General features: G+C 40.3%; 1 protein-coding gene across 1 annotated transcript; it reads left to right on the forward strand.

The window, feature by feature from the left end:
• The first annotated feature begins 3,553 nt into the window (after window positions 1-3,553).
• Window positions 3,554-26,567, forward strand: CAPN14 (calpain 14). The gene is made up of 20 exons (XM_053460720.1): window positions 3,554-3,997; window positions 4,667-4,736; window positions 6,153-6,271; window positions 6,567-6,703; window positions 7,124-7,298; window positions 7,721-7,786; window positions 8,342-8,427; window positions 8,923-8,997; window positions 9,760-9,920; window positions 10,566-10,741; window positions 13,921-14,126; window positions 14,785-14,824; window positions 15,902-15,964; window positions 18,077-18,134; window positions 19,233-19,297; window positions 21,043-21,111; window positions 21,824-21,902; window positions 22,346-22,462; window positions 25,532-25,587; window positions 26,274-26,567. Exons 1-20 carry the CDS (start codon window positions 3,764-3,766, stop codon window positions 26,298-26,300), a joined length of 2,079 nt encoding a protein of 692 aa, XP_053316695.1. The 5' UTR covers window positions 3,554-3,763; the 3' UTR covers window positions 26,301-26,567.
• Window positions 26,568-27,506: the final 939 nt, after the last annotated feature.

The raw sequence follows: 27,506 nt of genomic DNA on the forward strand, positions 1-27,506 counted from the left end.
TCGCAGCTCCCGTCAGACACAGCCGGGTAATAAAAATATGGATAATGAAAAAAGAAAAGGATAACCCAGGATTGTAATTTTAACAATTCACACAATTTAATTGAATGAAGTCCATTTGGTGCAAATGGCTATATATATATATATATATATATATATACACTACCATTCAAACATTTGGGGTCACTGAGACATTTTCTAGTTTTTGAAAGAAAAGCAAATTTTGTCCATTACAATAACATGAAATGGATCAGAAATCCAGCGCAGACGGGGTTAATGCTGTAAATGACTATTGTAGCTGGAAACGGCTGATTTTTAATGAATATCTTCATAGGTATACAGAGGCCCTTTATCACTCCCATCACTCCTGTGTTCTATTGGCCCTTTATCACTCCCATCACTCCTGTGTTCCAATGGCCCTTTATCACTCCCATCACTCCTGTGTTCTAATGGCCCTTTATCACTCCCATCACTCCTGTGTTCCAATGGCCCTTTATCACTCCCATCACTCCTGTGCTCCAATGGCCCTTTATCACTCCCATCACTCCTGTGTTCTAATGGCCCTTTATCACTCCCATCACTCCTGTGTTCCAATGGCCCTTTATCACTCCCATCACTCCTGTGTTCCAACGGCCCTTTATCACTCCCATCACTCCTGGGTTCCAATGGCACGTTGTGTTCGCTGATCCAAGTTTAAAAGTCTAATTGATCATTTTTTAACTCTTTTGTAATTACGTTACAGTCAGAAATGTCCTTGTTTTCCATGAAAACAGCTGAGTGACCCCAAACACATGACTTGTGGGACATCACATGTGAACAACACGTGGTCCCCGCTGACTAGTTGTCTGTTCCGTGGGAATTAATACCCCTTTCTGCGGTCACATGATAACAATAATTCATTATTATATTGCATTATGTTTATAGAGCGCCACCAGATTCCGTAGATCTATTACAATGGGGGGGCGGTGAAAATTAACAATAACATTAAAATTGACAGAATACAGTTATACAATAAGACTGTCAGACAGTACAGAAGGCCCTGATCTTGTGAGCTTGCAATCTATTAGTTCGAATTGGTTAACTATGCAGGGAGCAGGTGAGTCAGTTTTTGTCTTGTATTAGTTATATGTTAGTGGGGTTAATTGGGAATTGTGGGTTATTGGGGGGGGGTATTTGAACAAACATAGGGTCACTTTTTTGGATGCATTGTTTCACTAGAAGAAATTGCCCTGAAGCTAAGCATATGCCTTTCAACATAAAAAATCCTTCTTGTATGGTAGATAGCATGAAATACAACTCCCATTATGCTTAGCCAACACACTGAGAGTCGCAGAAGAAGAAAAAACAGATGTTTGTTTTTTAGCAAACTCATCAACTCTAACTCACCTGTGATAAAGCAGGGAACATTTGTTATGTAAACTGCAGGAGGGGGGGGCGAACGATGACAGTCCTAGTGGTAATTAGGAAGCAGGTTAAAGACTCTTCAGGTGGGGTGAAGGGGCAGATTCTCAGGGTCACACAGTCTGGAGCTGCCATCTTCCTATCCCCCCTCCCCCCGGCGTGATCATAAATAAGACTCCCTATTGGTGCTTTTGATACCCGTATGTTATGGCTGATATCCCTGCTTGAATACAGGTGACTCATTTGGGCTTTCCATAGGGACCATTTAGTTAATATAATTGGTGAGTCACTACATTGAACCTTCACGTTGGGCTATTAAAGGGTTAATATTCTCATGGTCCGCTATTTTAGAATTTTAAACAATTAATTAATTCATTACCTTTAACGGGTCTGAAATCCACCCATCATATTTAATAGTTATTTATAACTCATGGCTCGTCTTTTTCTTATGTCCATAAATTGGTTAAAAAGTTTAAATGGACCAAAAACTCAACTCTCAAGGTTTGAGGCTCCCGAGTCCGTTTCATGTAAAGTTGTAAATCCTTAACTTTGTTAAATATATCTTTAAAGCGCCCCAAAAAATGAAGTTTTAACCCAGGACCGGGATCATAATAATAACCTAGAATGTATCTAATTGTAACGCGCTTTATGTAACGAGGTTCTGGAGACACAGAGAGGTCTTCTTCTCAAGCGTTACAAATGGTCCACCTTGACTGTAATCAACATTTTTATTACGTGCTTAATGACCATTAAAGGGTTAATCATTTGTTTTTGTCGTTGTTTAGTTCTTCATATAAAGTCGATTCAGCCGTCGTCGATGGTAGGACTCATTTTTTTCACGATGATTTACATTTTTAAGTCGATCTCAACAGTCATTAATGACACATAAAAACATTGTATTAGGAGAATGAGGAGTTTCTACGAAACGTCAGCTCGATGCCTATTGGCTGTTTGGTAAACATGAGCATTAATTAAGAAAAAGATGATATTTTAGGGAATTTTTCAGCCATCTATGGATCCCCCCCCCCATAAAATTCGTATTTTCTATTTTTGGCTCACAATTGCGCTTTTTAGGATGATAATTATATACTTATCACCCTTTGCCACCATTGGGCCCTTTGGCCATTTCCGTAGTTTACATATATTTTTTTTTATAATTCTAGAATTTATGTAATTTTTTTCCTTTCTGTAATCTAGAGATTTAGCTAATTATGATCGATATAATACATTGTAAAGTTTAAAGGTTTTCCAGGAATAATTGAATAATCGTGTAACATTTTGCGCCATGTATGTTTTGTTTGTTGAGAACGCTGGCACAAAAGCAGACCCTGATAGGTTGTTGCCATAGACACCGAAAAAGCTTCTGAAAACTTTCATTGGTTTTTTTTTTTATGGGTTTAACTCTTCATAGGATGGAATAACATGACAGGTCAGCTAAGGTTAAATGGACTAATGTAGAAGGAGTAGAAGACCTTTCTCTCCAGTGAGGGACCTTCCCAAACTCCAACGTTCTAAAGAAAGACCATGCTTCCCAAAGATTCCATAAAGTAACAAGATGCCTAGTGGGCTTTGAGTCTTAACCAGATCTCATAACGTGTTAAACCAAGACTTAACAAACCATATGTGACTCGAAGAAGTGTCTCATGCACGTGGACATTTTTTTGCCATAGCTGAACCTTGACTCAATCGACAGCAACGTGATAAAAGGCGTGATGTTCCATGTTTCGTAATCCAAACACGGTGACTCGGACCATCAGAATTCCCAAAAATATTTCCATTGGGATTCGCATCTCCTCCATCCCATTGTGTTAAGGATTTCGTATCATTGGTGGTGGTAAAAGAAGCGTATCTTTGGAACTGTTGTAAAAATCTTTCGTTGGGTGAGGAACGTGAGGCTCGCTTTACGGCTGAAGAGTTATTTCATTGTTGGAATTACATCACGCCGACATTCCACGGAGATGTGGTAACCCGAAAACCTGCGTGGCCGCTCCTGTTGTGAGGAAGTGAGTTCCTCTGCACACATTCTGAACGATAACAACAAAAGAAATAGTAGAACCCGGATAACGTGGACTTCTTACGATGAGATGTGTAGACCTGACATTGATTTTTGAGTATTTTTGAGTATTTTGTGGGAAATGGGGCAAAATATGTTCAATCTCAACTGAAATGTTAAATATTGTCTTAATATTTATATTTATTTCCACAGGGACTGGAGATCGGCCTTGGAGACACCTACTGGATAATGGTCTTTTCGAAAGCGTTGCTGAGAAATCTTTTTGAAGACCCACATTGAGAGCTTGTCTTGGAGATCATCAAAGACTCGGTTAAATTCCCGTTTCGACTTTTGGACCCACCTCACATCACAATGCCGCGTCTTTCTCTCATTACCGGTGGGAAGAAGCCAAGACAGATCTTGCGAACCGGTACATTCAGAAAGCCTCGGAGACTTCAAAACCAGGACTATCAATGTTTGCTGGAGAGGTGTCTGAGGAATAAGGAACTGTTTGAAGATAGCTCTTTCCCAGCTGAACTAAGTTCTATTGGCAGCGGAAATCTTCTCCATAAACTTCCGCCATGCGTCGAGTGGAAGCGACCACATGTGAGTCCATCCAGCTGGTAATGTAATGTGTGGCCAATTGCTTCTGTCAACCCCAACAGACGTCTTAATCCTCCGACTGTAGTTGGGTTGTCACCTCCTGCTCCTTCCAACCATGGATGGTCGAACCAAAGACCCAAAGGTGGAGGCCACAAAATAGGTGCAGGGATGTCGGTGGTAAAAAAAAACAGAATAAAATTTAGCAAATGCGGTTGCTAGAGTTTAATTACAAGGAAATCGGTTGCTAGGGTAACCTAACATTTGGATCATGACCTGTTCCACCGATGATGGGTCCTTTTGACTCTGGTGGTCTTGGTGGTTGATAGTTATGTTTGGAGCAATTCTTTGACTGACATATCTATGAGCTTTCTAAATAAACTGACCCTGAGACTTGAAATATTAACCCTTTAATAGCCCATCATGAAGATTCTATATAGTGGTTTGCCCAATGTTACCCAAACCTTTCTAATACCTCATGGAAACCTTGACTTGTCATTATTTAAAGATACAGAGGTACACTTAATTGAGTCACCTGCATTCAAGCAGGGATATTAACCATAGCAATTGGGTAGCATCTTTTATTGGGGGGGTTATTAATGTTACATAAACTCAAAAAAAAATTCAATTAATAACAAAAGATGCTAAAATATATATATTATTTTGTTCTTTCAGGAGCTGGTTAAGAACCCATTGTTTTTTGCTGAAAATGTTACCAGATTTGATTTACATCAAGGACTTACAGGTACTAACCATGTTTTTTTGGGTACAAAATCATCTAATTTACAAGTTCTTTTCATTGTTACAAACAACATTTTTTAAACTTAACAAAATTCAGCTTGAATCTATTTTTCCCTAATTTATAGAATTTTAGATATTTTTAATTCCTATTCTATTACTGTATAATTCTTTTAGAATTTGGAAATTACTGTCTATTCTTAGTCTACCTGAGCAACCGATATGTAAATATTTGATATGTAACCTCCACTCATCCACTGGGCACAGACTGTAACATTTTGGAACTAACCAACTTTTCAATTTCTTTTAAACATTCCTTGTGAAATATTCCAAAACTCCAGAACTTTCAAGTTCACATATCATACAAAATAGTTTGATGATAGATTAGACGCCCTTTGTAATGCATGTAACAAAAACCCCAAACAAGATGCCTACTTCTCATCATAATTTTGATAATATACATGACCGTTGTAAAGTTTGGGGTAATTTTTGTGTGAAAAAGCCAATTTTGTCCATTTAAATAACATGAAATGGATTAGAAATCCAGCGCAGACGGGGTTAATGTTCTAAATGACTACTGTAGTTGGAAACGGCTGATTTTTAATGGAATCTCTTTATAGGCGTACAGAGACCCTTTATCACTCCCATCACTCCTGTGTTCCAATGGCCCTTTATCACTCCCATCACTCCTGTGTTCCAATGGCCCTTTATCACTCCCATCACTCCTGTGTTCCAATGGCCCTTTATCACTCCCATCACTCCTGTGTTCCGATGGCCCTTTATCACTCCCATCACTCCTGGGTTCCGATGGCCCTTTATCACTCCCATCACTCCTGTGTTCCAATGGCCCTTTATCACTCCCATCACTCCCGTGTTCCAATGGCCCTTTATCACTCCCATCACTCCCATCACTCCTGGGTTCCAATGGCCCTTTATCACTCACATCACTCATTTATCACTCCCATCACTCCTGTGTTCTAATGGCCCTTTATCACTCCCATCACCCCTGTGTTCCAATGGCCCTTTATCACTCCCATCACTCCTGTGATCCAATGGCCCTTTATCACTCCCATCACTCCTGTGTTCCAATGGCCCTTTATCACTCCCATCACTCCTGTGTCCCAATGGCCCTTTATCACTCCCATCACTCCTGGGTTCCAATGGCCCTTTATCACTCCCATCACTCCCATCACTCCTGTGTTCCAATGGCACGTTGTCTTCGCTGATCCAAGTTTAAGTTTAAAAGGATAATTGATTGTTAGAAACATTTTTGTAATTATGTTACAGCCAGAAATTTCCTTGTTTTCCATAAAAACGGCTGAGTGACCCAAACCCATTTCTCATGATGTGCTGTAGCGATCTCTAGTGTTGGTTTTGTACTGTTGTTTGTCGATAAGTTACTATCATTTCCTTTGTATTGCAGAGAATTGCTGGTTTCTGGCTGCACTTGCGTCGCTCACCTTACACCGCGATATTTTAACCAATGTTGTGCCTCGAAGCCAGAGCTTTCAGAAACATTACGCTGGTATTTTCCACTTTCGAGTGAGTGTCAGGGCATTATTTTCTATGAAATATTCGAAAACATTTTTTTCCCCCCAGAGTATAAAGTTTACGATGATCTAATGACCCTCAAAGCAGAAGAAAGTCGGTCCATGGAATAAGAGCTTTCACTTCTCCAGCAGATCGGCCCCATCCGGCCCCTCCTGTTCTTTACCAAATCCCTTTATGTATTTCAACGTTTCTCTCAGGACTGCTTTGTAGCCCTGGAGAGACGGCTATAGCTACTCGGTCTGAGACGTTACGCATGCATACTAATCCCGGCGCTGTTCTCCCACAGTTCTGGCGTTTCGGTGAATGGGTTGACGTGGTGGTCGACGACCGGCTGCCGGTAAATGAAAACGGGAAGCTTCTTTTTGTCTCATGCGTCAAAAAGAACTTGTTTTGGGGAGCGCTCCTGGAGAAGGCTTATGCCAAGTAAGTAACGCTTCAAATGATCGAGCACGTTGTCTGCTAAACTGGGGTTTCATAGGCGCGGGCGACGCGTTTCGCCTCCATCATGGGATTTACGCAGAAACTCTTCTCATAGGCTGCGTCCAACACAAAAGTATGGGAATGAATCACCTGTTCTCATTCTTAACGGCAGCACAATTATTTATCGAGATGTACACGGATACTGTAGCGTCATTAGCCTTGTAGCCGTCATGAGTTGCCGGACAGGTTTTGCCAAAATGAAGACCTGGCTAAAGTTAGAACATTGAGGTCGTTGCGAAATAAATGTTAATTATCTGTACGCACACCGCGATTGGTTGTCTGGCAGGTTATTATCCACTACACCCCGTCGAGATATGGAGATGATGGATCTGTTCTAACAGCCTTTAACAATGTATCTCACAGACTGTGCGGCTCCTATGAAGACATGCAGATTGGCCAAGTGTCCGAAGCGCTCGTTGATTTCACCGGCGGGGTCAACCTGACCGTCAAATTGGCTCAAGCGCCTCCTGATCTGTGGGACATTATGATAAGGGCAGCCAACAGCGGCTCGTTAATGGGATGCCAGACGCGCACGGGCGTAAGCACCTTCTCTGATCCTTTTTTTATCGGTTGTTTCCTATTCGTTGCGGAATTTTACATTTAACGCCCTCACTGCCAGGAGAACCAGGGGAACGCTTCCGTGCTATACCTAAAATGAGTAAATATGTAAAGATGGAAGATTATGATTTTTTATTTATTTATTTTGGAAATTATAATGCAAAAAAAAAGGGAAAAAATACAGAATACGCAACAGAGATAATAATATTAAAATAATATGTTTTATTATATTCACAAATATATTCGATCAAACCAAAAATGTCACTCCAAAGACGAAAATAATTAATAATAATTTAATATTTTTTTAATAAGTAATATTTTTTCTCTTGAAGAAAAAAAAGTTTTTTATGGTATGCACTTCACAGTTTATAATGTGAATTATTTTCTTGTTTCAATGTGTAGCCTGAAATGGTCCTGGAGAATGGATTGGTTGCAGGACACGCTTATACTGTGACGGGAATAAGAAAGGTAAGTCAAGCAAGTGGGCAGATACCCCCCAACCCCCCCCCCCCCCGGTTAGTCTGCCCATTTGAAGACTCAAACCTTAATCAGTCGTCGGTCTCGTCTTAGATTCAGGAGCCGTATGTCTATCCCATGCATTTATTACCCTCACTGTATTACCCTCTACCACTTCTGCTGGGAGGCTGTTCCACTTATCTACCACCTTCTAAATGAAGAAAAGAACGCATACCTTAAATACCCCTAGTATAAGAAAGTTGATAGCAAGGAGACAAAAATAAATAATCTTAATATACATAGTTTATATTGTTATTTATTACAGGTCTTATATAAAATATTTAATATATTAGATATTTAAACTAGTTAGATTATAATCGTGATTATACATTTCATATATATATAAATGCCTTAACCCTATGCACATAGAGGGTTACATTATTAGACAAAATAAGATAATCAGTCCCAATGAAGTCTTAAAATCCATCCTTCATACAAACCCCACAACCCCTGTGATGAATGTTCTTGTCGCCATAAATAAATAATCTGCGCTCTTGCGTTCCTCAGGTGACCTGCAAATCCGGTACAGAGAATTTAGTGAGGCTGAGAAACCCCTGGGGGAAGATTGAATGGAAGGGGAATTGGAGTGACAGGTAACCCAATAAACCCCTGCAAGTGTTTATGGCTTGTTGGCACCCCCTAGTGGCACGATGCGATACTGCAAGATAACTGCTGGCTTAGAATACCTCTTTTAATGTGTTCCTGACTCTCTCGGCACCATGAGGATAGATAGATAGATAGATAGATAGATAGATAGATAGATAGATAGATAGATAGATAGATAGATAGATAGATAGATAGATAGATAGATAGATAGATAGATAGATAGATAGATAGATAGATAGATAGATAAAAAATGAGGGAAAGGAAAAAAGAAGGAAAGGAAAAGAAAGATGAGAAATGATACGATGATAGATGATAGATGTATACATAGATAGATGATGGAAAGGAAAGAAAGAAATGAAGAAAAAAAGTGAAAGAATAACATTGTTACAAAAAGAACTATTAGAATAATTTCCCAGGTAGTGTATTTAAAATCGTCAATTACATTTTACAATAAATCTCGTTCTTTTCCCGACTTTTGCCAGATCTCCAAAATGGGAACAACTCAGCTTTAAGGAGAGACTTTTACTACGAAAGACCAGAGAAGATGGTGAATTTTGGTAATAAAAAAAATAAACAAACTTATCAGTATTTAGAAAACGTAGAACCTGCCGGTGGATTGGCCCCATCCGGCCCCCGTCTAGTCGCCCGTTTCTACTGCTGTAAAGACTCCAACCTTAATCAGTCGTTGGTCTCGTCTTAGATTCAGGAGCCGTATGTCTATCCCATGCATGTTTAATCCCCTCACTGTATTACCCTCTACCACTTCTGCTGGGATGCTGTTCCACTCATCTACCACCCTCCCAGATTCAGGAGCCATATGTCTATCCCATGCATGAAAAACAGGCAGATTAGATTAACCTCTATAAAAACAGTATTGTCCCATCAAACATCTATCAAATTTCTAAATATTTTGGAAAGACGTAAAAAAAAAATGACATGGTCCTCGATAAAGTTCTATTGGAACTCTAACGCTCTGTTGGTCTGAAATCAATGGACAAATCGGGGAGAGAGCGGGTCATAAAAAAACGTTTGTAGTGAAAAGTGGTCTTATCGTCATAGCGATCAATAGATCAACAGGTCAATAGATCAATTATCACAATTGGTTTCTATGGTGATAAGAACCATCTATTTTATCCGATTGCAATTGTTGAGCGCACGGCTCCGTGGCCTGTACCTCTGACTCCCATAATCCTCTGCAGGACTCACTGCTGGATGGTGCATGATGGGAATTGTAGTTCTTGCATTTCTTTTTACGATATTAATCTGACCTGATAACGACCGTTGATGGCGTCTGATGTTTTTTTTTTCTATCTCGGTAGGATGTCTATCGAGGATTTTGAAACTCATTTTGTAGAGCTGGTCATCTGCAAGCTGACGCCGGACCTCATAAGCCATCAAAATGGCAGACAATGGACATTGTCCATGCAAGCCGGCAAATGGACTGCAGGCAGCACTGCGGGGGGTAGAATGACATACACGGGTAAGCAGGCCATCGGACACACCAGGCAAATGCCCGGGGGCCACGGGCCGACCTCACTTCACAGCATACGGCCAGCAGGTGGATATGCCCGACCGACACGCTACATGAGTAGAAAAAACGATATCAGGTGGCCACCAGGCTTAAAGTGCCATGGCCGCCCAGCCACCACCAGTCTGGTCCTGTTGGGAAAGCCAGTCTATTTCTGGTACCCAAATCTCTTTGCTCCTCTTTCCTCCTTGATGCTCCTCTTTCCTCTCCTGATGTCCCATCTTTCTTCTCCTGATGTTCCTCTCCTCCCCTGATGCCCCTCGTTTCTGGTAGCTCAGAATGTTTGCTGGGTATGAGGGGATCGCAGGGTTCTACAGCCCTAAAAGCCCCGATAATGTGTATAGAAACAGCAGGAAATTAGTTATTTGCAGAAATTTGTCCTAATAAGTCCCAAAGTTATATAAAAAGGTCTTGGCAAAGCTCAGCGAGCCAATTCTTACACCGCACTCTATAAAAGTGACCCTTGTTGGCCATTGGAAAATAGCTGATTGACCCCAAACTTTTGAACGGTGGCGTATATATATTTGTGTGGAATATTATTTGCGATGAGGAAATGTTATTAATCTATAACGAGTAAATGCCCTTTTTTTTTTGTAGAAACATTTTGGAAAAACCCTCAGTACCGTCTGAAAATCCTCAAAGGAGACGATATGGAAAAATATACCAACTCCTGTAACGTGCTGGTGTCGCTTCTTCAGAAACAGAACCACAAGCACCGGAACCAATCACCGCCTCTGTTCATTGGACTGTCCATTTTTATGGTAAGTCTCTTTGCGTAGAATGTAACAGACGTTCAGTATTCATATAAGCAAATTTCATGCCTCTCAAATTCTACCCCCCCCGGTGAATCGGGACAGAGAGGGGGCGGAGCTTGGGAGGCTAGAGTGTCAATCAAACTAGCAACACTACTGTGCATGCACAGCATGCACTGGAGAATTAAATCGGGACCGCAGGAGTTACGGTCCTGAATCCGGCTGTCCCACCGAGTTCTACTTCTTTCCCAAAAAGTAGGGCAGCGGGATAGAGTAGAAAATCGTGACTATCCTGAGCAAAGAGGGACAGTTGGGATGCACGAGAACAGGGATTTACATCTCGAGCAAGGATAGGTGTCCTTTAGTCCTCTTTATACGATCATTAAGCAGCAGTCCGTCACATCTGAATACTAGAACATTTCCTTGTTTCCATGTATCAGTAAAAGGCGAGGTTTAAAGGGATACTGACCCAATAATACGGGGGGGGGGAGGGGATATTGTCGTTTCGAGGTAAAGTTATTATTTTTTTTTTCTAATTCTTCCTTTATTTTCTGTTTCACTTTTTAGGTGCCGCCTGAAGTGAGTACCTTCAGTTTCTTATTTATTTTTATATATTGATTATTTTTTATTCTAATAATATTAATTGTGTTCGGGGGAGGGGATCTTCTTAGAAGGCATTGGTAAAAAAAAATAAAAAAAAATAAAAAAAAAAAAACTTGCGGATAATAGAATTAGTCATATAATTTCAGATTCCGCTGCCATGTTTTATACGGGGAAGGCGTTAAATCCGTGTAGCAAATCCAGCCTCTTATACAGAGGCTTAGAACAAAAATTGATGTCCTTCAAGCTTCAGCTTGTAGACAAAACCTTTGTCTTCCCTGCGTTTGGAACGTTGACATAAAATAGCTGTTTCTGGACTTGAGACTGTATATATTTTTTTTAGAGCTTTTGTCATAATTTAATAATCGTCGTTATTATCTTTAATTACATGTTTCGCCGGCGGGAGAATGATGAGGTCAGGGAGGACTCGCCGAGTGTCTGAGTTGCGGGTAGAGATTGCAGAATGTCGGGAGGTCAAATGCAGCTTTTATTGCGCTCAGAGATTAATGCTGAGGGTTTTAAAACCGAAGCCGCTTTCAGCCCTGGAAGGATAATAAATCTCGATATTGATGAAAATAAAAGCAGAGGGGCATTCATTTATTTTACAAGCAAGAGATGGGAGCCCCGATGTAACAAGGAGATTTACTGCCCGTCCTGCTCATTAGATGGCCATCTATATATATATAATATATACATATTACACCAAGTATATGTTATTAAGCAGTCTATAGAGAGGAAAATACATTTTCCTTGAGTATAAAACCTAACACTGTATACAGTAATAAATCCCCACGGCGCTGTATACAGTAATATAACCCCAGCACTGTATACAGTAATATAACCCCCCAGCGCTGTATACAGTAATATAACCCCCCAGCGCTGTATTCAGTAATATAACCCCAGCACTGTATACAGTAATATAACCCCCCAGCGCTGTATACAGTAATATAACCCCCCAGCGCTGTATTCAGTAATATAACCCCCAGCGCTGTATACAGTAATATAACCCCCAGTGCTGTATACAATAATATAACCCCCAGCGCTGTATACAGTAATATAACCCCCAGCACTGTATACAGTAATAACCCCCAGCGCTGTATACAGTAATATAACCCCCAGCACTGTATACAGTAATAACCCCAGCGCTGTATACAGTAATATAACCCCCAGCGCTGTATACAGTAATATAACCCCCAGTGCTGTATACAGTAATATAACCCCCAGCGCTGTATACAGTAATATAACCCCCCAGCGCTGTATACAGTAATATAACCCCCAGTGCTGTATACAGTAATATAACCCCCCAGCGCTGTATACAGTAATATAACCCCCAGCGCTGTATACAGTAATATAACCCCCAGCACTGTATACAGTAATATAACCCCCAGCACTGTAGACAGAAATATAACCCCCAGCGCTGTATACAGTAATATAACCCCCCAGCACTGTATACAGTAATATAACCCCCCAGTGCTGTATACAGTAATATAACCCCCAGCGCTGTATACAGTAATATAACCCCCAGCACTGTATACAGTAATATAACCCCCCAGCACTGTATACAGTAATATAACCCCCAGCGCTGTATACAGTAATATAACCCCCCAGCGCTGTATACAGTAATATAACCCCCCAGCACTGTATACAGTAATATAACCCCCCAGTGCTGTATACAGTAATATAACCCCCCAGCGCTGTATACAGTAATATAACCCCCCCAGCGCTGTATACAGTAATATAACCCCCAGCGCTGTATACAGTAATATAACCCCCCAGCACTGTATACAGTAATATAACCCCCCAGCGCTGTATACAGTAATATAACCCCCCAGCACTGTATACAGTAATAACCTGGTTTTATCTCATTTTGTCCCAATAAACTCCCTTTATCTGCAGACCTGGAGGCGGCCGTTGCTGTCAGTCATGTGATATTTTGGGTGACTTTCCCGGCTCAAACACCACACTGAGCTGATGCTTTTTGACGATGCTAATAAAGTCCGTTCCTCCATAGACTTTCATTAGTCAGACAGTCCAGCTGGATGATTAAGACTGAGCCATTCTATTATTCCCCACAGGCAGTATGATAAGGAGTCGGGGTGTTTGTCTAGTAGTAGGGCTCAGATAACAGAGCGAGAACTCATACTAATATGCAGCTGCCTGAAAATATTATATTATGGGGCAAAAACTATAACTGGGGTAAAAAAAAAGAAAAATAGCGCAAGATTTAAGAAAATGTATTTTTAATCTGATGCTTGGAATAAAGTATACTATTGTAAGGGTTCCCCTTCAACACCTTGATCGAGTTAGAAGTGATATATCTCTTTAACACTGCGTTCAAAAATTGCCATTAGATTTCATTTCAAATGTTATAAAATATTTATTCTCTTATTCTCAACTCCTGACGAACTAAATGGAGCAAATTTAAAATTCTAAGAAAATTTGGCAAAATGTTTTTTTTATGTCATTCTACGTTTATCCCAACTTGGATGTTCTGCATCAACGTCTTCCGGTTGGCTGGTATTAAAGTCGGGTTCTGGTCATGCCGGAGCTGTAATTATCGCATAACGGTTGAATTTTTACATGGATTCCTTTTTTTTCAGTATCAAAGTATTAGAAGCAGGTTACCCCAAACCTTCTTCATCAACCATCGTCCTATCAACAACAAATGTGTTTTTATCAACGAGCGCGAAGTGACCCAGGATTACCACCTGCTTCCAGGATCTTACGTCATAGTCCCTTCGACAGCCGAACCCGACGAGGAATGTGAATTCATCCTCCGAGTCTTCTCCAGAAAACACGTTCTAGAGTAAGGATGGCTCTTTTCGGACCTCACATTATTGTAGTCATTATCAACTGAGTTATCATAAGGAATGGGGCGGGGGAAGCGAAATAGTATAAAAAAAAAAATAACGAAAAATAAAGAAAAAAATAATTTCATGCAACCCATGACATAAAAACTAGTAGGCATATTTTTAAAATAATAAAATTTAATTTATAATAAATATAATAATTTTTTTTTGTAAATTTAATGTAACTCTATTATCCATTTTTAATTCAAGCTAGACCATTGAAAATAAAATATAAAGAGATTTTTTTTAAAAATAATACAATGTAATTTAAAATAAAAAAAAATATTTAAAAAAAAAATTCATGTAACTCAATAGTCCACGTTATACAAAGAAAGGAGAGCATTGAAAAAAAATAGGAGTAGGAACATTTTTTAAAGTAATAAAATTGAATTTAAAATAAATAAATAATAAAAATATATTTTTGTTCTAATTAATTATAAAGTTCTTAAGTTGTTTTTTTTTTTATAAGAACAATACAAATCCAGACAGTGAATTTCATTATCTCAGGCCTCCAGGAACAATTCCCAAAATGTTTATAGTGTCCAAAACTGACTGTATTATTATTTATATATATATGTTGAATAAAAAACCATTAATATTACATTGTTATTTCAGGGAGCAAACCGAGAGTCCAAACATTGTTTTATGTTGCAAAGTGAGTATTTTTTGTATGAATTTCATCAAAAGTGTAATCAATGTATTTAAGGTGTAAAGTGCAAAATTTACAGCAGGGGGCGCTGTATCCAAACTGATGTAACAGGGGCCAGTCTGTCAATAAGCGCGTCTTTACACAGAAACATTGAATATTCAGCCAGATCGGCCCCCATCCGGCCCCCGTCTAGTCGCCCGTTTCTCCTGCTGTAAAGACTCGAACCTTAATCAGTCGTTGGTCTCGTCTTAGATTCAGGAGCCGTATGTCTACCCCATGCATGTTTAATACCCTCCCTGTATTACCCTCTACCACTTCTGCTGGGAGGCTGTTCCATTTATCCATATGCACTGATATAAGTCCCTTCCCTTATGTATCATTCTCTTGGTTTATCCTTCTAGTTAGTGATGACAGCCGATGCTGTGATGTAATAACATAAAATCACTCTTATTTCTGAAAATCTGAGACATTTTGGTTAATTAAACGTTTTAGTGGCAGAAGAGTGTCTTTTGGCGCTCGAAGGGTGAAGTGACCCTCTGTTCTCTTTTGTCCGGTTAGTAATGCATACGTTATAAGTGCCTTATCAGCACCAAACAGCAGCGGGTTTACACGTTGCGATGGGGCTTAAGGGAGATATATAGGACCAGTGATACTCGTATAAGCGCAATAATTAGCATTTTAATGAAACTTCACCATCCCGAGGATGGCGGATCTTATTTCATAGTAAGGGTCTTACCCCCTCCCCCCACGTCTCAGATTAGGAAGGATTGTTCTGCCAGCCCCTCAGCAGCCCAAACAGCAACCCTCTATTTGATATTGCATTGCAACCCCCATCACGCTCAGACAGGAGCCAGTTTTTCACCTGCTTGTCTGGACCGCATACTCGAGTGGCCCTAGGACAACGTTTAACCCCATATTACTGCCGAGAGAACGGGTAGCGGAATTGCCAACATCAAATATATACATTGTTATTCTAGTAATATTATATATTATTATATTATTAGCCCCCCTCTAACACTGTTAGACAGCGGGCCGCTCTCTCATGGCGCTGATGGGTTTTTTTGTGATTTTTGATTGTAACAGAAAATTGCCGACAAACAGGATGAAAAAATTTGGGAAAACGTCTTCACCAAATGCTTCGAAAAAGTAAGAGCCGATTTTCCTGATAATCTGTGCGTTTAATAAAGAGACGTATATCGCACGTGTCGCAATGTTGCATGCTAATGGAACACGGAGTTTGCCCGTGAAATAGTGACGCAACAAGCAATGCATTTTCAAGTATGGATAACTTCCTGTTCCCAGGAGCTGCATGATCATCACTTCCTGTTACGTTAGCTCTCCCCTATTGTTAAGTTGCTGATTGTTTTTGATTGGTTTTGTAAGGGTGGGGAGGCAGGAGAAGGGAGGGAACTTCATAACAGGAAACTGATTGGATAATGCTGCATCCAGTCTCAACTTCCCTCATATAGTCTTTTTATCCAAGTATCTCTGAAACACCAAAAAACACAAACTGTAACTAATTTTAGGTATGATAAAAACCAGGTGCGTAGCTAGAAACCACAGGGGTCCGGTGCGAAAACTGCGCCGAGGCCCCCCAATTTCACCAAGCAACGTGTCTCGCTGTACCACCTTTGCCCGCAAAAAGTTTGTGAGTGCCACATTCGCCCCAAACAGCTTATCAGTGCCATTCTAATTCCCAAACACCTTGCCTGTGCTATCATTGCCCAAAAATAACTTGCTTGTGTCATAATTGCCCCCAAACAGATTGTCTGTGCCATCATTGCCTTCAAACAGCTTGTTTGCCAAACACCCTTCTTTGCCCTTTGCAACATACCTAAACACACTTACATAAATATACACATGCTAACGCACATACTTATGCATACACTTACTCATACTAACACACACTCCCTCTCACACCACACACACACACACATACCGTATTGGCTCGGATATAGGCCGCCCCCGTATATAGGCCGCACCCTAAAAGTTTGGTGCTTTTTTAAAGAAAAAGTTTTTTTCTTTAAAAAAGCACCAAAAAAACATGCTGCCACTCTGTCCCCCCCCCAAGATATGCTGCCACTGTCCTCCCTCCCCGAGATACGCTGCCGCTGTCCTCCCTCCCCGAGATACGCTACCACTGTCCCCCCCGAGATATGCTGCCACTGTCCTCCTCCCCCCGAGATATGCTGCCACTGTCCTCCTCTGCCCCCCCGAGATATGCTGCCACTGTCCTCCCTCCCCGAGATATGCTACCACTGTCCTCCTCTGCCCCCCCGAGATATGCTGCCACTGTCCTCCCTCCCCGAGATATGCTACCACTGTCCTCCTCTGCCCCCCCCGAGATATGCTGCCACTGTCCTCCCTCCCCGAGATATGCTACCACTGTCCTCCTCTGCCCCCACCCGAGATATGCTACCACTGTCCTCCTCTGACCCCCCCCCGACTTACTGGAGCAGACTCCCGGGTGTCTTGCGTGGCCGGCGGGGGACATCTACGCAATACAACTTCTGCGTAGATGTCCCCTGCCGACCCCGCAAGACACCCAGGAGTCTGCTCCGGTAAGTCCCGGGGGGGGTTGTTAAAACGCATCGTGCGGACGATGCGATTAGACAACCTCCCGTGCCGGCACCGCCCCCCCCCCGTGGGAAGTGCTCGCAGGGGAGGCTGTCTGAGCGTGTCGGGGAGTAGGATGCAGGTCCCCTGCACCGCTGCGGGGGATCTGTATCCTAACCCCGCTGCCTGCCGGGCGCTAGACCCCGAATATAGGCCGCACCCCCACTTTAAAGACTTAAAGTGGGGGAAAAAAGTGCGGCCTATATTTGAGCCAATACGGTATATATATATATATATATATATATATATATATATATATATATATATATATATATATATATATGTCACCCCATTCTCTCAAGATTGTAAGCTTGCGAGCAGAGTCTCTGCATCTAATGTATCGGTTTGTCGTAGTCTGTCAATTCTCGTCTTGTCAGACCCCTTGAATATATGTATTGTATTAAGTGCTGCGTACATTGTTGAAGATAATAATAATAGTAATAATAACAATAATAATATACATTCATGCTCACACACACTTACACACTCGCACCACTTATGCATATACAAGCGCTTTCTCATTCAGATTCATGCTCACACACACCTTGTAGGGATAAGTACAATATGCTAATTAGAAGTGGAAATAATTTGCATCTTGAAGTGTTAAGTCTATCTTTCTTCTCCTTTTTTTTTTTCTCAAAGCATCCGGAAATCAGCGTTTCTCAGCTTCAAATGCTTCTAAACAAAGTTTCCTGGGCAGGTAAGTGCTCGCAGCTACTGACCCAAACTCGTATTTTCCCAGATTACGCATAATTTGTTTCACTTGCTGTCTTATTCAAACCAGTAGAAGTGATTTTCATGAATTTCATGAATATATATTTTGAACAAAAATTCCTGCGTAGACTTGTTTTCGGGATTTTGAAACGTATCCCAGTTTCAGATTCTAATAGACGGAAAGAAACGTCTCTTATAAAACAATACGCCCAGGAGACGGACGATCCCAATATCGTACTTATTTGCATATCGATATCATTTATAATATTCTAATTATGCGATGGTATTCTTGGGTTCTAAATGTTATGTTTCCGTAAAATGACATCGCAGAGGCAGCCAACAATGGTGTTTTCTCACAAGCTGTCTGCCTGTTTTGGAATCTTGAATTGTTAACGGTGCCTTTTAAACTGATTGACATCTATCAATCATCCCATTACTTGGGCTGTCAATCAAATGTCATTATATGTAGTCTCAGTTTCTCATAAGCCACTACGCTTCCTGTATTACGGGTCTATGGATATCACACTTAGTGCGCCGGTAGATCGATAACATATTTAAGATGCTGGATTTCAAAGCAAAAATAGAAACACAGAACCCAACAGCTGATCGGCCCCATCCGGCCCCCGTCTAGTCTACCCGTTTCTCCTGCTGTAAAGACTCCAACCTTAATCAGTCGTTGGTCTCGTCTTAGATTCAGGAGCCGTATGTCTATCCCATGCATGTTTAATACCCTCACTGTATTACCCCTCTACCACTTCTGCTGGGAGGCTGTTCCACTTAACTACCTCCCAGGCTTTTTTTAGTGTTGCGTAAAGCTAAAGTTTGCCTCTCCAAGCACCTTTGTTGGAATTCACACCTTTTGCAGTAAAATCTGAAGACTGGCTTTTAGTGTTCATTTTTCCAGATCTTGTCTGTTATTTCTTTGGGTTTTGACCCTTTCATCGCTGCTGCAGTCATCACAAATATTTAATGAATGGTTGAAGAATCTGATAGCAAAGTCCCGATCAGCTGACTATATGACGGGATCTGATCTAGCAGTTAATATCAGATAAATATTATTAACGTTACTATCATTCCTCTTCAGGTGTGAAGCAGACGCCGGTGAAGTTCAGTTTGGACGCCTGTAAAGTCATCATGGCGCAGCTGGATGTATCCTTTTCTTCTTAGTGGAAAGACTTTGGTTTGCTGACTCCTCAGTGGGTCCCGTGGGTCCTCTCAAACCATTACTCCCAACCAGCAGTGTCTGTTTATACAGCTTTCCGGAGAGCAGTATTTCGTTATCAGACACACTCGCTGAGTACACATGCAGGGTGTGTTAAGGTTGGTGGCTGCCCCAAGCGAGACCCAACTCGATGTCCGCAGCCCCCCCGCCATCCCATCAGAGATCTCCTTGGTAACTTGTCCATTCAGTAGGAGATTACTGAGGAGCCAGATCACCCAATAGGATTATTTGCCCCTCTGTTCTGCGGCAGAAGGTACTGTTGCACTAGAATATGTATAAATTAGTATTATAATAACTACAGTGGAAACTAGGGATTTTGATGTCTGGGGCAGGAGCACATGGCGCACCCCAAACTGATGTCACACTCACTTCTAGAAGCAAAAGCACAGGATGGTGCAAGAGCCAGGTGGCCCAAGTGCTCTCCTGGGACAACTACTTGTCTCGCCCCACGGAAGTTATAGACATACGGCTCCTGAATCTAAGACGAGACCAACGACTGATTAAGGTTTGAGTCTTTACAGCAGGAGAAACGGGCGACTAGAGGGGGGCCGAATGGGGCCGATCCTCAGAATCAATGCTTCTATATTTAATCATGATTAATCCTCCATTATAGATTGTGAGCTTTATGGTTCACAACTAGGCAGAATTCCTCTCTGTGCTTCGGTCCACTGCGGTAGCTAAACCATCCTAATCCTTTACGAATTCTACCAGACCTGGCTTCGACACTTTTTAGATTAAGACGGAATGCAGGGTTTATAAATGGGATCTGGCTGAGTGATTTATTTATTGGACCTTTCAGTGAACAAATCACAATTGGGTCGGGGAGGGCAGAGGTGTCGCTAGATATTTATTGCCATCCAGTATTTTCCTCTTCATTACACTGTACCATAGATACTTGGTATCTATCTTTTTAATCATTATCAATACAAGTTTTATTATAATTAAATAATAATAATAATAATAATTATAATATAATATGTTTATTTTGGATAACAATTTTAGTCTACAAATATTATATTTGCTTTTTGATCATTATTATTATTAAAAGTGTTATAATTATTATATTACATTACATTTATTTAAATATAGCGATAGCATATTTTGTAGCACTTTACAATCAGGATAGGATGAATTTCAAATAATAACCAATAACAAACTGGTACAAAATAAGAAGAGGGCCCGGCTCCTAGGAGCTTACAATCTAGTCAGTTGAGGGGGGGGGATAAAACGGTAAATAAAATAAATTACTTATCTCATTTAAATAATAATAAAATAATCTATGTTGATTTCAGATAACTATTTTAGTCTACAAATAATATGTTTGCTTTTTAATCATTATTATTAAGTTTTATTCTAATTAAGTTTTATTATTATAATTATCTATATAATAAGTATATAATAATCTATGTTTATTTAGGATATAAATTTTTAATCTACGAATAATACATTTGCTTTTTAATCATGATTATCAATTTATTTATAAAATTGTTATAATTATCTCATTTAAATAATAATAACAATAATAATATAATATTATATATATTAAATATATATTATAATATGTTTTTAGATAATGAGTTTAGTCTACAAATCATATATTTGCTTGTTATATTTATGTTATAGTATTTTGGTAAAAATACTCCTTATTAGCCTTAATGGACTAAAACTACAGATGAACACCTCTGGGACGTTAAACATGCAAGAATTCAGAGGTTTGTGGAAGAGGCTCCTGTCCTATCAGGTGAGCGGAGCTTGATGTTTCTTAAAGATGATAACTTGCTTGAATTCCATTAATTAAGTCAATATTTTAATGGTTAGTTAATTAGTAATAATAGAACTGATCAATAAACTGCAAGAAAGGTGTCGGGGTGAACGGGCAGATTCTCAGGGTCATACGGAGCTACTCTAATTTAATGATATCTGAGCATCCCTGCTTTATCACAGGTGGAATCCCTGCTTGAATTCAGGTGACTTCATTCAGAATATATTTACCTCTTGACAAGCCATTTTTTTTAATAAGAATACAACTTTTTGGTTTCCATCGTTAGCAAATCCCTAGAACAAAATGTTAATTGTGGACTTATGGTGTCTCAGGGCCAACTCACACGTATTTAATTAATTCATTATTTGTTCTGTAAAAATAGGAAATGTACTGATCATAGAGTGAAATAAAATAAGGACAGAATTATTTTCACCAATCTAGAATTAGTACCACTGTTTCAATAATAATAATAAAAAAAATGATTATTTTCCCCCCTTTCCCACAATTCTGAACCTAGAAAAAAAAAAATTTCCCATAATCTCCCCAAATGCGTAACATAACATTCTACTTACTCCGACTCAAATTGAGATTTATGTGATTCATTTGTTTCTGTTTTTTTTTTACACGGTGGAAATAAGAAATAAAATAAAAATAAAATAAATAAAAAAGTCACCTTTTATTGCTTCCATAGGAGATTTTCCAAAGGAGAGACACCGATAAATCCGGTTATCTGAAACTGACTGACCTGCAGGCTGCGGTACAAGAAAAAGGTAATAAAAATGTTAAAAATAAAATGAAAAAAATAAAAAAAAATAGAATACCAAATAATTTTCAAAAAGTTGAAGAACGTTTGATGTCCTTCATCGATACGGCAAGTAAGATGACTGGTGATTGGTTCATACGTATAGTAATTTTCTTTATGTAGCAAATCATCGATCGGTGTATATATATATATATATATATATATATATATATATATACTGTACTCTGTCTCGGAGAGCGTTCTTGAGCTATATACTTTATCTGACTCGGTGCACACTGTATATATCTACCCTGGTATTGATTCTCTCCCGAGTGGAACCTGCAGGCAATCAATCACTTCTGTGCCTTGTAGAGATAAGATCTACGTTGGAAGATATGAGTTTGTGAGTCGAATAGAGATATCTCCTAAATCCTTGCGTTATTGACCTTTTTTTTTTTTTTGGCCCCTAAGGAATTACATTAAGCCATCAATTCTACAACCTCATGGCGCTACGGTACGGCAACTCATCCCTGAAAATCGACTTCGAAAATTTTGTCTGCTTCATGTTGAGGATGGAAATCAATGGAGGTAAATCAAACAATTTCATGTTAATGAGAGGCTGATGTAGAAGGGTATTGATTGGCTTTGCTACAGAATGCAAATTATCCACCGTAAATAGTTATAAATAAGTGTTAATAAGTATATACAAGATATATATATACCGTATATAAAAATAATATATATATAGTATATATATGGGGAATTATCCAGACTTCTTCTATAATATGTCCAGGGGAGCCTATTTGTTTCTTGTTCCCCAAAATTGCAATTCCACATATGGCCTCTAGGGGTCAGTAGAGCAAGCCATGGCGTTTCCCGAAGACGGCTGTCCTTTTCTGACATTCTACGTCTTAATGTTATATACACACTAAATAAACCCATGTAGTGGTCTTGGCATATGTTTCACATTTTATATTTTTTTACTGGAAACACTTAAGTGTCATGTGACAGGAAAGCAGACACTGATAGGTTGTTGCCCAATCAACTGCATAAACAAAAAAAAAATGCTTTTATACGATAACAAGAAGTATCGGGTGCAAATTGAACCATGGGAGTAATCATCTTAACTTCCTATTCTCAAGATCTTCATGATTATTCATTCCCGTTAAGTTATCTCCCCTCTGTTTTTAAGTAGGTGGTTATTGGGAGTTGTGGTCCATGGCAGATGGATAGTTTGCCGCGGCCACCCTGGGGCGCTCCAGCTGCTGTTGGCCAGGCCTTGGGTGGAGGAGTCATGTTATGGAAATGGAAGATGTCTATACAGATGTTCTCGTGACCTGCATACTGGGAACTTTAAAATGAGGGGGTGGTCTGATTATGATTGTAAATCAACGTAGAGGTCAGAACATGGTAAATAGGCACCAACAGTCTCCTCAAGTCTTGTCACAGACAGTTCTTGTATGGATGCTTGGTTTCTCCTGGACATGAATTAGAGAAGAAGAGATCCACCTAGGCATGGACATGATGGGGCCACATAAACGCCCCAATGTCCCGACAAGTTCGAGGTTTTTTACATGGAGATCCCAACATACAGCAGATCCTTCTTGAGTCTTTTGGGCGGAAATCATGAGATACAAATTCTGATAAGGGGACGATTTCATCATCATCATCAGCTACTAAATTGTAATGGGTGGTATGAGGGCTGATGGGAAAGGAAGTAATGGAGGGTTCTCTCCCTCGTGGTCGTCTTACTGCTTTCCTCACTAATCCACGTTGTGCTCTCATAGTTTCTAGGCTGCGCCGAACCATGTCTCTACCGCCTGCTCCACCTCCGCCGCGTCAAGGCTCTTCTCATCCTTTCCCCACGTTGTGCCACCGTCACCGCCGGCCAGCGGTACAGGTAGGACGTGGGGAATGGATGATGTGGTATTAACAACAAAAATGTGAAGCCCATCTGTGTAACAAAATGTATGGGACAGACAGGATAACTTATAGAAAATGTATGTTCAAAGATGATCAGCGCGCATGGACATATTCTGGGACGTGTGCCCTTTAAATATAGATGTTATATGAACAGATATACAGTATTTAGAAGGTAAAATGTAATTACATTATTTAAATAATATGCATTAACCCATGCTGCCATTTTTATCATGTTACGCAAGCCTCCCGACATAAACTACCATTCAAAAGTTTGGGGTCACTCATGGAAAACAAGGACATTTCTGGCTGTAATATAATTACAAAAGGGTTTTCTAACCATCAATTAGCCTTTTAAACTTAAACTTGGATCAGCGAACACAACGTGCCATTGGAACACAGGAGTGATGGGAGTGATAAAGGGCCATTGGGACACAGGAGTGATGGGAGTGATAAAGGGCCATTGGGACACAGGAGTGATGGGAGTGATAAAGGGCCATTGGAACACAGGAGTGATGGGAGTGATAAAGGGCCATTGGAACACAGGAGTGATTGGAGTGATAAAGGGCCATTGGGACACAGGAGTGATGGGAGTGATAAAGGGCCATTGGAACACAGGAGTGATGGGAGTGATAAAGGGCCATTGGAACCCAGGAGTGATGGGAGTGATAAAGGGCCATTGGAACCCAGGAGTGATGGGAGTGATAAAGGGCCATTGGAACACAGGAGTGATGGGAGTGATAAAGGGCCTCTGTCGTACTATGAAGAGATTCCATTAAAAATCAGCCATTTCCAGCTACAATAGTCATTTACAGCATTAACCCCGTCTGCGCTGGATTTCTCATCCATTTCATGTTATTTTAATGGACCAAATTGGCTTTTCTTTCAAAAACAAGGAAGTTTCTAAGTGACCCCAAGCGTTTGAATGGGAGTGTGTGTGTGTAACATTTCATTACTCGCTCCAGTACTTTATTTTAAACGAGGGATAAGGGGTAAGATACAGTGACTTTTTTTTTAGGGCGCAAACACATTTCTCATGTCACTGCAGTAAGTGGGGTGTATAACTAATTAATTGATTTCCTTTTGCGAGTTCATACACCCCACATGCTGCAGGGGGCAGCACTGTGCAGGCGCTGGTCAAAAAAAATAACTCAATGTGGTCACCCTGCCTGGGAACCAAAATATAGTCCTAAATGATGATTTATTTGTATTAGAAGTCATCCAATTAGTCCACGAAAGCAAAACCCTAAAATAAACATTTATAATACAATTTATTTAACAGCCATAATATAAACCTAATTTTTTTTATTGACGTAATTATAAGTATTTAAAAATTGAATTTGCAATTTTTAAAAACATTGTCCCCCAGGCATCCTTCCTGTGTTTGCGAATGCTTTACAGTATTTTCCTGTGCAGAAAGGAAGTGCAACAGGAAACTGCTTCCCCAGCTCCTTTGACGAGTGCATTTAGAGTATTGCATTTTTTTATTTCATACAGAACTAGATTTTCTCTGTTTTTTGTGATAAGCAAGATTCTTAACCTCAACGTTGTATTTTTACCTTAAAAACAGAATTTTTTGCTAATACTTTTTTTTGGCAGATATCACCAACTTGAAGTATGTTTTATTTGGTGTTGTAAATAATTGTATGTTTTGCTTCAGCAGTTTTAGTTGAACTGCTGTTAAGAAAAAAAAAGTACATTTTTTTTTTATTTCACTTTTTTCCCACTTTTTTCCAGAGGTATTTCAGAACTTAAGTGAAGATGGAAAAGGAATTTATCTTCAGGAGGCAGAGGTTGGTAAAATTCGTCTTTATCGTTTTTCACGGTAGACAAGAGATAAAAACAAATCTGTGTCTCTGCGAGTGTCGATGATGCAATTTCTGTGATCGAGAGCCGAGAGTTATAAATGATGTCAAAGTGTAGCCTATCCACTAATCACAAAGAGTATATACTATACAAGAAAATGGAAGAAAGTGGGTGGAGAATGGGCAGTAAAGCCACGCCCATGAGGTCCCGTAGAGACTCTCTGAAACCTGAATTGGCAGCCATCTTTATTTCAAGTTCTCAAGATCTTCACGATCACTCCTCCTTGTTAACATTTCTCCGCCCTGTTAAGTAACCCCACCCCTTCCATGAAATGGGCGGGCTTACTTAATGGGGAGGAGTAATCTAAACAGGGCAGAGTAATCTTGAAGAACCCTCCTCTCTGTTAACATTATTACTGCCCATTAAGTAACCCCACCCCTTATGTGGAAGCTGATTGGTTCTGGCAGCTTTAAAAGGTGGAGTAAAGGAGGGGAGCTTACAGGAAGGTGATAATTTATTTTGCCACTAAATGCCCCTGAACAGGTCACTGAAAAATAGTCCTTTTTTTTTTAAAAGCACCACTTCCGCCATCATATGGACTTTAATGTATATTTTGAATTTTGGGAACAGTTTGCTTGCGATTAACTCCGTTTTCTTCTTCTCTTTCCCACAGTGGATGCTCCTGACTCTGTACTCCTGAAAAGACTAAAGCCTCCTCCTGACTCTGGATATTTATTCTTTTGCCACCAATTTGAGAGGGAAGATTCTCCATCTCCATTTTGTTTCGTGATTATTTTAAGCACAACAAGGAGGATTTACCTTGAATTTTTTTTTATTTCCGCAGACATTTCTCAAATATTACTTTCATCTTAATTTTTTATAGAACATTTATACTTCTTTGGCTTTTTTTTTGTATATTATTCACATATTTATTTTTTGGACTTTTCCAAGCAGATCCAAAAAGAACACTAAGGTAAGAAAACTGTTTTTTTTTAAACTTTATTTAAAATTTGTAAAATTCTCTTTTACAAGACTTTCGTTTTAACTTTTTTCCACTTCATATAAGCTGCCTTGGACTGGCCATCTGGCACACATGGCAAATGCCTGGTGGGCTGCTGGCCGTCACCACCCCTTGCTCGTCTGATTTGCAGCCCCTCGCCAGTCCCGCACCCCTCAGTTCACCTGCATGATGGGTGGATTCCTGTAATCATACTTGAGAACTTTCCGGGTTTCACCTGCAGTCTCCAGGCGAAGCTCTGCTTCCTCGGGCCTCTGGGTCACTCTGCTCTTTGTGGGTGGTGCTTAGCCGTGCCACTCCACGCCCAGATCTCCTCATACCCAGTTCAGTGCTCTCTGCAGCTAACCCCACCCCTCATACAGCTAACCCAAACCACTCACTAAGCCATTTCCCCCCCGGGAAGTAAAGGGAAAGCTCCAGGTAGCCCTGCAATGCATGACATCATCCCCATGGGTCCACCACAAAGCATCTATGGGCAAAATACCACTCAATCCTGGCAGCCCTTCCTATAATCCTGACAGCTGCCCTGCTTGCAGTGAACCTGTCTTCGTAATCTGTGTGTTTTGGGGCAATTTTTTTCCCATTTAACTGGGTTTGCCTCCCGAAATTGAGGTTATCAGCCTGCCACGTTAAAGCTCCCAGCATGCTCAGCCACCCACATGATAACGGGAGCATCAGGGCCCTGCGCCTAAATCCTTGCCTATCACCCAGTGCACCTTTTGATTGTTTCCTGTAATTACCTGCTGCATGATTTCCCGTTAACGGCCCCGTTGTTTATCTGTAATCAGCCGCGCGTTATTCTTTCCCGGCATGCTCTTTCCCGGCATGGGGGGGGGGTGGTTGCAGCAAGGCCGGTGGAAAAAAAAAAACAACAATAATTGGCGATCT

This window comes from Spea bombifrons, chromosome 3 (assembly GCF_027358695.1).
Source record: "Spea bombifrons isolate aSpeBom1 chromosome 3, aSpeBom1.2.pri, whole genome shotgun sequence".
NCBI classification, from domain to species: domain Eukaryota; kingdom Metazoa; phylum Chordata; class Amphibia; order Anura; family Pelobatidae; genus Spea; species Spea bombifrons.